This window comes from Adiantum capillus-veneris, chromosome 12 (genome assembly GCF_014529385.1).
Source record: "Adiantum capillus-veneris isolate H3 chromosome 12, ASM1452938v2, whole genome shotgun sequence".
NCBI classification, from domain to species: Eukaryota; Viridiplantae; Streptophyta; class Polypodiopsida; order Polypodiales; family Pteridaceae; genus Adiantum; species Adiantum capillus-veneris.
Genome location: NC_140942.1, coordinates 42,222,165 through 42,233,219, shown reverse-complemented (window position 1 = coordinate 42,233,219; position 11,055 = coordinate 42,222,165). Strand labels below are relative to the sequence as shown.

The 11,055-nt window shown below is 41.6% G+C and overlaps 1 protein-coding gene across 3 annotated transcripts; it reads left to right on the top strand.

Moving 5' to 3' along the window:
* The first annotated feature begins 1,328 nt into the window (after positions 1-1,328).
* Positions 1,329-8,064, top strand: LOC147445637 (inactive rhomboid protein). Of its 3 annotated transcripts, XM_086525088.1 has the most exons (13): positions 1,329-1,459; positions 2,125-2,357; positions 2,442-2,746; positions 3,086-3,580; positions 3,687-3,788; positions 4,854-4,925; positions 5,087-5,156; positions 5,235-5,380; positions 5,462-5,683; positions 5,759-5,839; positions 6,354-6,416; positions 6,505-6,591; positions 6,718-8,064. In XM_086525088.1, exons 2-13 carry the CDS (start codon positions 2,180-2,182, stop codon positions 7,567-7,569), a joined length of 2,673 nt encoding a protein of 890 aa, XP_086381214.1. In that variant the 5' UTR covers positions 1,329-1,459; positions 2,125-2,179; the 3' UTR covers positions 7,570-8,064. The 3 variants fall into 3 exon arrangements, with proteins under 3 accessions (XP_086381214.1, XP_086381212.1, XP_086381213.1); XM_086525086.1 differs by having other exon boundaries at positions 2,125-2,746; XM_086525087.1 differs by lacking the exon at positions 1,329-1,459 and adding an exon at positions 1,502-1,839 and having other exon boundaries at positions 2,125-2,746.
* The last annotated feature ends 2,991 nt before the right edge of the window (positions 8,065-11,055 follow it).

Below are 11,055 nucleotides of genomic sequence, written 5' to 3'. Positions count from 1 at the left end.
ATAACATAGCATTTTGGCCCTGAAAACCACATCAAGCATAGGTATCTGTTACCATTTGTCTATCGTTGATCTTCATTGCTTCCTAGCCACTTTGGCATGCCCTTAAGAGCCGTCTTATCCCTGCATTGCACCCTTCATAGCATCGACCATCTTTAGCTGCGCCATTATTGCCCAACCCTCTCATTGACCATTCATGTTCAACCACAAAAAGCCTTTATTCGCCTAGAAACTACAAAACTAGCAAACACGGTGAGAAAAAAAAACACTACCATATGTACAAAGCCCCACTCGTGTTTTCAACTCCCAATTCTCAAGTGGGTTGCCCAACCCCTTGCATAGTTTAACCTCCTGGATCAAACACCTGGCTTTGGGCACATCCTCTATCTACAACAATCTCCAATAGTGCTGTACCCAAGCAGTGTGATCCCTTGGACACAAATGCTGTTCTAGAAACGTGCTAGTGGAAAATACATTGTAGTAAGAACTACAAGTTACATAAGTAAGGTTAATCAGGATGGTCATCCCCTCTGGTGTGTTTTTTCCTGGAAAACCCTGTGCAAAGGATATGCCAGGGCTCTTTGTAACTTTGTAAGCTTTAAGCAATTCAAGCTCAATTGAGCACTTAAAAAAAAAAAAGAATGCAACAAAAAGAACATTTGAGGAAGAAATAGTGAGAGGAGCATATGGGCCCTTGTGTGTATGGTGAGGGGGACGGGATTGAGCAAGATATCGAGTCAAGGTGTATTCTCTAGTGAAGTGCTAGATTGAGCTGGCTTCTAATGCTCCATGTATATGCCATACTAGTTCTCATTTTGGTTTGGCAATCTACAGGGTTGCCTTGGAGTCTTTGCTATGAGTGTTGCACATCAATGGAGGGTGAAATTGTCACCGAAGAATGCCGAGCGAGTAGCTAAAGACTTAGCAACTAGCTCATTGGGGCCAACGTCTTTCCCATCTTGAGGCTCATTCTTGATTCTCTTTAGTCGTTGAAGTGAACTTTTTGCAGCTTTCAATCTGCATAGTGAGAGCACATTTTCTTGTTGGAGTATCTCCTGTCCATTGGATGCCACATTTGTGATAAAGGCCTCAACAGTTGCCTGAATAACTTTCTAGCACTTGTTCTTCTAACGTGAAGAAGCTTCTTTAGAGTTGAAAACTCTGCCAAACAAGCTTCTCAAAACAAAGTCTCCTTCTATATTCACAATTTTAATAACTCGCCGTGAGAAAGCCCTCTTAGCATATCTATACTATACATGCAAGGCTGGTGATGATTAGAGGCGAAGTTTGGAGAGACATGATTGGTGGAATTTTAAATTTGAACAAAGGGCCAGATTAACATAAATAGAGAAACACATCAGCTTCAACGGTCCATGACTCCACAGTCCATACACAACGACAGGGCCCAAGGGACCTCCACAACAGCCTGGAGAAGGAGAAACGCAGTAGGAGCGCGAGAGAGGTAGGCGATTCCCCTTTCGTCTTAAAGCGCGAGCGCACACACACACACACGCACACACGCACACTTTTCTTCTCCATCCTTCGCTCTTCTCTCGCCATTTGTCTTCCATACCTTTCAGTAGGCGTTGTCATCGTCACCATATTCTCTTCTCTGTTGATTCTCGAATAACCATTTAAGTTTACCCCACCAGTCTAGTCTTCTGCTGCGAAGCTTCAAAAACCAGAACTGATTGATTGTGAAACAAAAACCGTCTGTGCGAAGATTATTCAATGCTGACAAGAAGGGAAGCTTTTGCTTGATGATTTCTGCCATGCGAGTTTCCTGCCAAGCTTTCTGTAGTAGGATTCCATGACCGCGACCTTCAGGCTCTAAGTTTGAGGGTAATTCAAAGTCTCTGTAAAACGCCCTCATCAATATGTCAAACATGTTCTTGTCATAATGAGAAAGGCATCGTCCCTACCAGTAAATCAGCTCATCGCTGTTGACGGCCAATTTCTTTCAAGCAATTAGCCGGCAGCCAAGTCATCAGCCCTCACGCTTCTCTATCTGTTAGCAGCTGTGCATGATAGTGCCGGCACCCTCTTTTGTCATCTTACTGTTGTGGTCCTTACCATTGCTATTCTGACTATTTGCTCGCTTACCTTCCAAACGCCCCTTCACTGCAGGTATATGAATGCCATCCTGACCTGGTAATTCTGCATCAACCAGAAGAGAAACAATATGGCTCATGGGAGGTCTGGTTGCCAGCCTCCAACTCAATCCGAGAAGACTTCTGCACAGAAGGTGGACGAGCCAGCTGCTGTTATTAAAAATGGACATAAGGAGTCCAAGCCGTTGCTGTCTAAAGAAGGAAACCTATGCCCAGAGCTTGCTTGCTTGTCATGCTTGTCCTTCCGAGGTCAAATTCTTAGCCCTCAGAATAAGTTCCCAAAACTCAGAGCTCTGTGTTCTAGATCAAGGTGTGTTGATTTTCATAACACAGGAGCTAGGGGTTTCTCAGCCCTCTCATTAAACCTCAAAGGATCGATGCGGAAATTGCACTCCCCAACGAAGGGAGCCAATAGTGGAATTGCTTGGATGACGCTTCCTGGCCTCCTTGTGGATGCGGATGACGTAATCTCTGATGGGATTGTAAAACTAACAGGACCCAAAGAAACAGTTGCCTGGAATGGATTTGCCCCTCTTCAGAAAGTGCTTGTTGTTGCAGTCACTGCAGCGGCTGCTACTGCTGCAAAACAGAAGTACTTTAAGGAATTGAGAAATCTGGAGCATGCCATTGACCTAAAGGTATGAGAATCCTGTCACACTTCACTTACGGTTGAGAGATCCTGTCACACTTGAGAGACAGAGAGAGAGAGAGAGAGAGAGAGAGAGAGAGAGAGAGAGAGAGAGAGAGAGATGAAATGTTATATTAACGTCTTCAAAAGGCCAAATAGAGAGAGAGAGAGAGAGATGAAATGTTATATTAACGTCTTCAAAAGGCCAAATAGAGAGAGAGAGAGAGAGAGAGAGAGAGAGAGAGAGAGAGAGAGAGAGGTTTTTTTTGGAGTCACGTGTATTTTGAATGAACCCTGCTTCACTGTCTCAGGTCATTAAAAGTCTGAAGGCTGCTTGTACAATCCGCAGGACAAAGACTTGGAGATTTTGCGGGGGAAGATTGGTCAGCTGCAGGAGCATTTGTCATTTTGGAAAGAACAAGCTCAAAACTTGAGTAAGGAAGCTAAGGAATCTGGAGACGAAGTGTTTTCTTCTGAAAATGGTTTATCTTTGCTGAAACTTGGCCTAGAGAGCACACCGAAGGGCGATGCTCTGAGGCTGGAGCAGTTTGACACTCCTCAAATAGGGAATGGTTTAAAGCAAATGCCTGATCGTGTTGCTTGTTTAAGAAAAAACATGAGAGCTGCCAGCTTCAGAAAGAGTTCGTACAGATTTGGGAGTACAATTTCTAGTGAAAGGTCTAATGAGGACCACCATGAGATAAGAACTTTCTTGGACAGGCTATCAGAGTCCCATTCAATTAATGGAGGGCCATTTGATGCTCCCACACCAGAGTTGCTGGTGACGAAATTGTGCATGCTGGACACACCTCAGCTGCCTTGCAACAATGTCTTCTGTCCACAGGCAAGAAAAGTCTTCAGTCCCAACTCATTTAGAGTACTGTACAGATGGATAATTTAATGCGCTTGTATGAATGTAGTTTAAGTTATGAACTTCTCTTGGTATGCAGGTTGATCATGTCAACAGATTTTTCCAGAAAGAAGGCAGAAACATGGCAGAAGATTCTCTGACGACTCCTATGCCTTGGCTGGAACTACTCCTTCAACTAAAGGTTTGACCAAGTTCACTACACTATCTATCATGATTCATAATCTAGGACTGGGACCTAAAATGTGAACAAGCCAGTGAGAGAGCATAGTGCTGCGTTCTTTGCTACCAATTGAACATAAACTCATGACTAGAAAGAGTGAAGGAAGGAATTATAGCTACATCCTCCAGGAGTGAAACAAGCGTTATCATAGTTGGACAGGTTGGTTGGAAGATGGTAGTCTCGCTTAGTAATGGGCAATACTAGACTTATTGAATGAGAGCAGATGGCTGCATTGGGATTATGGCTCGAAAATTTGTACATCATTGTTTTTCTCTTTTAACGGCTTTTCTCTAGGTAGTCTGGGACTGCCTATTCTTTATCAGCAACGATAGGAAAATTTAGTGTTTTTGAAACGGTCTGGGACGCAGAACTATCTATGCTTCTTCACCAGCCATATGAAGATTATTACTGCTGATTTGGACTGCAAAGCACAGGCTCTGTCAACACCTCTTTGGCTGATTGCTGAATTAAAAGACATACAGCCTAAGATTGAATTTAAAACATTATACGCCCTGAATGAATGCTAAAATGAAAGGAAACTGAGCTCTACACAATCTCTTTAGCTGTTGTATCTTTCTTTGTGTTGTTTCTATATGAAGTTACTGGGTAAGGTTGACACATAGGCGCTTTGGGTAGAGAAAGAATTTTTGCTAGGCAGCTTGGGACTGCATTATAACAACTACGAACCTGCTCATTTGCATATTGTACTCTATTTTTGTTTTGGTGGAATAGCCTCTAGTTCTAGCTTGAATGAGGTGGTTTAACATTGTATAAAGCTTTAGTACCTCTTTGCAAGCACTGTAGACTACTGTAAGGATTTGGCAGGTTGCTAGTAAGCCTTGGTCTTAAACTTCTATGTTTTCTCATCTGTACCATACCCATTTTCATTTGAATTGGATAAGAGCTTATCATCCATTCTACAAAATCATTCCAGTAAAACTTAAAAGGGAAATATTTAGATCAAACATGTTCGAGTTTTAAGTAGTATTAGGGTCCAACTTATGTGTATCGATTATTACATATCAGGGCGTGATGAGGCAGATTCAAGACAATGAGGCTCCTGAGTTGATGAGTGCTCTTGCTTCAGTAAAGGAAAAGGTGAGATTTCTCCGTTCATTTGCAGAGTCCCTTTAGGCTGACCGAAAATTTTTCAGGTCTACAGCAAGAATATTTCTCTTTGAATGTGTGATTTGTCGCTACCAGGAAACATCTGGAGTTTTTTTCTCGGTTTATTAGTTTACTCAAAGCATCTTTATCAGGTGCAAATGCTGGAATCAAAAAACTCTTCTCAGCATGAAGATCTTTCACCATCGTGTCATACTGAAACAGGTGCAATGAGTACTTCTGCTTCTGCCGCAATCTAATTAGAAAAAGAATTTCTAACGCTTCTTCGCATATCTGTAGCAGTCACTGATTTGAGCGGAAGCATTGATCAAGCATTGGCTAAATTTTCCCTACTACAAAGGACCGTCGGAGATCTGAGGAATGTCTTAGGGGAAGACCCAAATGCCACTGAAGAAAATGCTTTCATTGCCATGCTGGGGAAGAGCAAGGTAGCTTAATAATTTTTTCCAGAATATATCCAGAATCTCATGCCATTAACTTATTGCAAAACTGGTTCCCAAATATGTCAGGGGCTATTTTCCACAAGTCGAGACTTGAGTTTGAGCTGTGCAAAAGATCAAGAAAGAGACCAGAAAAAAGTTGGCTCGGCAGTTGTTGACCTGGTGGTCAACAGCACTGTTGACAGTTTGTTGACACCCTTATGTGGCAGAAGTCAGTCTGATAGTGATGGTTGGTCCTCAGAAATTCTCATTGAGCAACTGCTAGGAGAACTCGAAAGTGCGGCAGCAAAGGTAGGGCTCTCTTTGTCCCTGTTCTTCAATCCCCAACATATTTCAGGAGTGAGAAGTGAGGAGCTTTTCACACAGGTGGCTACCATGGAAGCACAAATCAATCTTTTGAAGGATACAGAGCTCAAAAAAGAAGGTTGTGCACCAATCCTTGATAAGGTAAAGTTCTACACATTTCCAAACCAATTTCTAAGCAATCAGAAAAGAAATTCAATTGTCATTACTTAAATAAAGCGAGCAATCTAATCTGGTTGGTTTCCACACTTTCCTTTTAACACACTCTTGGGGTACTTGAGTTATGGAATAGAGTCCTTCTTGAGTTATGGATTTGCCATTCTAGTTTGGTGTAGCTTGTAATGCAAAAGAGTTGCGACGAAGAGAGTGGTTACTTGGAATCAAGGGAAGTCTCTCTATGCACAGTCTTTCCAATTGTGAAGCACATGGTAGAACATGAATGAAGTTCATTTTCCAGGCTCCTCCCACGCTTGAAACTTTTGCATTCACTGTTGCATTCGAGGCCATGGCCGTTTCTGTGTTAAGTGAACTTGTAAACCGAAAATTGTGAGAAAGCTGCTTCCTTGAAGCTGCTTAATACTTGTAGTCGGGCTCCCTGTCCAGCTAATGGAATGAGCTGCTAACGTTGTTTGTCTGATTGACAATTGCATGATAGCAGTCAACATGTGATACATGTCTGGAGTTCGATTCCAAAGTCAGACTATTGGAGGATGCAGAAAAGGTACCGATCTAGAATTCAAATTTTTTATTTTCACCAACAGCAATTTGTCACAGCCACAAACAGCTAAAGTCTGAACTGTGGTTTGTAGAAATTGGCAACCTGTAGAGAAGCATGCAAGAAAAGGGAAAAGGCAATTTCCAGGCTTGAAAATGAGAATTTAACTCTACAAGAAATAGTGAGGACACAAATTTCTGTCTGTCTTTTTTCTTGAATAAACCATGACTTGCCAAGCTAAAGTCTCAAAGCTTGGGTAATTGTTACTATATATCCATAAAAGACCCAAATTTGTTTCCCCCCCCAGGTTTCGGAGTTACGAGCAATTCAAGTGACTCCAAAGGTAGTGACAAGCAACATGCTCTTCAACTTGGACAGCCCCGTCAAGATTGACAGCCCTCATAGAGCAACGAGCCCATTTTGCTCCTGGAGGCGCCTGGATGAACTATCAAGCACTTTTCTAGAGGGAAATTCGATGAAAGGGAGTTGTGATAGTGACATGTACATATCTGAGAGTGGTAATCATGAATCACGGAGTGAAGGCTTCAACAATGAATCAGGTAGTGAGCTGCATTCAGCTGCCATGTACAGATCGGCAGATGACAATGATCACATGCTACATACTCAAGGGGACCATAATGAACCAAGATCTATACATGATGTACCAAGAGCTATCAACTGTAACAATATTACCTTTAGAAGAGGAAGTACCATGAAGGAATATGCCATGGATAGAAGTTGTGATGAAGAAGTCAGTTGCAGAAGCAGCAGCGGCACGGATGATTTGTCAAGAAAAAGTGGTATAAGTAGTACTAGGAGTAGCTCTGACAATAGCAGCTCTTGTTCGGTAGCCAATGCACGATTGCCTCGGCCTCCTAGAAATTATTCCAGTCATGCCAGGAAGCTAAAGTTCACACATGCTAATGATTTGAGGTTTTCTCATGATAGTGGTCGCTCACAAACAAGTCATCGTCGACGAGATGCTGGTGGCAGCCACCTCAATGGCAAAGCAAGCAATGTGCTTGCTGGTGTTGAGCCTAACACTCCAATGAGAGACAGGAACTCGAGCAATGGAAGCAAAGAGAATTTTTTGGGCCACAGCATTGACAGCTTAAGCAAAGCCAAGGAGAATTTCTTGCAGAGGAGGAGATGGATTTGAGCGGCCCGCCGCTTCATGTAGCACAAAACAGGACTTGAGGAGAGGAGATGCTTGTAAACTACGTATGCTAGAAGAAGTCTTCATGAAAGCATGAAGAGGTGTACAGCAGAGCTTCATTCAGATTGAATTTTCACAGGGGAATGGATTATAGAGCTGAGGATTGTGAGTCTTAAGACGTCTTGTACACACAGAGTTGTCACTGACAAGTGATCTATATTCACTTAACCGAGTTGCTTCTATTGTATTGAGGTATGAGCTGACTTTCTAAGTAGATTTGGTTCTTCTGGCATTGACCAAGCTATGGCTTCTTGGTGAGCAGATGGCCTTCCGGCTAAATTTTGTTACTCGTTTAGCCATAGGTCCTGAGTGCCCTTTGCCTCTTTTGTATTGACGACCAACCAACTGCTTTTGAAATTTGAAAAAATGTGACCTTGTCTATCCTTGTAAATATTTGAGTGCTACTGCTTCTGAAATTTCAAAAAATGTAACCTTGTCTATCGTTGTAAATAATTTGAGTGCTACTGCTTTTGGCTTTCAAAACAAAATTTAACAGTTCTATGCATGATTAGCTATCGGGCTTTACGGCACGACCTGTGGAGCATTAGCTCTCTGTTAAAGTAAAGTGACCCAAAGCAAGGCCCAACATATGGGAAAAAACATGCATAGTTATGTTTCTTGCTTCATCAGCTAATCTGGTTGCGTGGCCCCTGATCGATATCCCGGCTTTGCCAAATTGACACACAAAGGGTACAATGCTTTTTGGCCCTCACTGAAGAAGATTGTGTGCTCTTATTGGTGGCCTCATGATTCTACATTGTGTAGAAGGTTTCTTAAGGGAGGTCACCATTATTGCAAAAATCAAATGGGATATCTGCACTCTGCGCAGGGATCATTGCTCTAGCTAAGTAATTGGGTCGTGAGATCCATCCAACTGCCCCATGCTGATTGAGCATCTCTTCTCCACAGGAATCTAAAGAGTTCGCAGTGATGCAAAGCAAAGAGATTGAAGGGCTCTTCTCAATGGGCCTCTTCTTCCCCACCCGCCCTTCTGCTCCTCTTATTGGGAATTGCTTGCCCTCCTAACGGCTGCCAAGTCATGGTTACTGGCACACTTTTAATAGCCTCGCATGCGACCAAGGGGTTATTTGGTCACCCCAGCTTTGATGTACGTTGTAGCTCTTAGCCACCTCATGCACACGGATTGACAGTCCATCAATAGATATGTATGATATCATGCTTGTTCTTCTTCGGCAAGCCTTTAGTACCGCATGAAATTTTTAGAATGGAGCTAGCTACTCCTCCCATGCTAGTCGAGGCTCTTTTCCAGAGAGTTTTCTTCATTCAAAGGATGAGAGAGATGCCATCAGAAAGACTCACATAGCTTTTAGAGTTAGACGAGCAGGAGTCTTGGTCAGCCCGAACGTGGGATGTTGCATGCAAGACGACACATATGGCATTGGAAGAGGCCACACTACTTGGACACATACGCGCCACATAGCTCATGAGTGGCGATTGGTCAACTCTAGGTATCATCACAGTATCTAGAGATAGAGATAGGAAGAGTTGCTCATACCCTCTGAGCTGAGAGGGTTTTGCTAGCCTTTTATAGAGAGGGTGATTGAGGACGAGGAGCTCTTTGTGTAGATATAGAGCATATGAGAGTATCATAGACCTGTATAAGACTCTTTTCACGAGAACCCACCTTATAACATAGATCATGGAGTTTATGAATTTGCTCTAGTTGGAACTGCTGCACAAATTATAGTATTCTTCAAGAGGATCACCACCCTATTGCCTCTCGTCAGACAAACAAAGCGACGGGTCACCCTATAGTAGGCCGAGATGGTTAGAGCTAGGAGACACCCACGAGCTAAGGATACAAAACTCCATCAAATACAAATTTAGGAGATCCATACTCGCCACCATCACTAGTCTACGAGATATTTATTAATTTGCTGGTAGACCCACCCGTGATCATATCCATAGTATATGAATCTAAAAGGAAATGGTATCAAATTATAAGAAAACTGGTACTATAAAGGTATGCTATCAGTATAACAACGGTATACTGATAGCATACTGGTACTATACCAGTATATCATACTGGTATAGTACCGGTATCATATAAACGGTATCATAAAGGTAAGATACCATCATCATATAAAAAAGGTACCAATATTATACCTTTATGATATGGTTTGTTTTCAATATGGTATGAGTATTATATTAGTTGATTTCATATCGGTATCTCTTTTGTATTGTTATCATAACGATATCAAACCAATATATCTATCGGTATGATAATGATATGATACTGGTATCCCATTGCTACCTGAAGATGTGTCAATATCATACCGATACCACAACAACTTTGTCTTTTTGTTTTCATACCATGTTATCTAGAGTGCAATGGCTATTTCTTGTCATTTTGTCATATACCATATTTATACCTATATCATACTAATGGCTATTTCATATCAACCCATTATCGATACGACATCTGTACCTATATAATAAACGTAGCTATTTCATATCACTGCCATATATGTAAAAGGTTAAATATGATAATGATATCATTAAACTATCACACGATGTAATACTAGTTCGATATTCTATAATACTGGTATATTGAAAATGTCATGTACTGGTATCATGCCAATATCATAAGTGTATTATATTATCTCAATATCTTACCTACCATCCCTATATTGCATCCATACATTATATGGTTATCATATTACTTTCATATCTAACCGGTTTCATATCTTATTGGTTTGATATACATCACAATAATTTCATACCATTATGATACCACAATCATAACAATAATTTTCATACCATTAAGAAATTAGCATGAAAGTGTTTGAAATGCTACATAGCATTTCTAAAAGTGCATGAAAAAACTTGAAAGTACTTAAAAGTGCAACGAACTACTCCCGAGCACCTCAAAGTGCTTGAAAAGTGCACGAAAGTGCTTGATAGTGATTTTCAAAGTGCTTGAATAGTGCACTTGAAAGTGCTTGACATATGTTGATAGGTGGCAAGAAGTCCTTTTGGGTGCTAACAATCGGTAACAAGAGTAGTTGAGGCCGTACATGTGCTTTGAAGTACTCATAGTTGGTTGTGTCATCTCTATTTCTCTTTTGTTTTGCATAACATGCTTCGGTTGAGGTTATGAATATGGCGGTTTGTGAGCTGAGGAGATATGCCTCCTTCATAAAGGAGGCATGCACTTTCTTAAAGAGAGAGCCCTTCTAGTGCCTACCCTTCCATCCGATGTCTATCTTAAGTGCTGAAACGACTATAGTTGGTGGATCATGTGTGGCTTGTGGCCAGGTGTTAAGTAAACATGTGGTAGGAGTTAATTACCTGCCATGTGTACTTTTTGTTGTGTGCTCCACAAAGATAAAATGTGTTGTCCTACACTATCAGTGGGAGATACCTGCTATTGCAAGATGTTGAGCACTTGGGACTGCTCATGAGGAG

Excerpts from the sequence above, each read along its gene's own strand:
- LOC147445637 (XM_086525086.1), top strand. The coding sequence starts at position 2,180 with ATGGCTCATGGGAGGTCTGGTTGCCAGCCTCCAACTCAATCCGAGAAG. Across the intron at positions 5,684-5,758 it reads TCGAAAGTGCGGCAGCAAAG|GTGGCTACCATGGAAGCACA; the intron begins GTAGGGCTCTCT and ends CTTTTCACACAG. Across the intron at positions 5,840-6,353 it reads GTGCACCAATCCTTGATAAG|TCAACATGTGATACATGTCT; the intron begins GTAAAGTTCTAC and ends GCATGATAGCAG.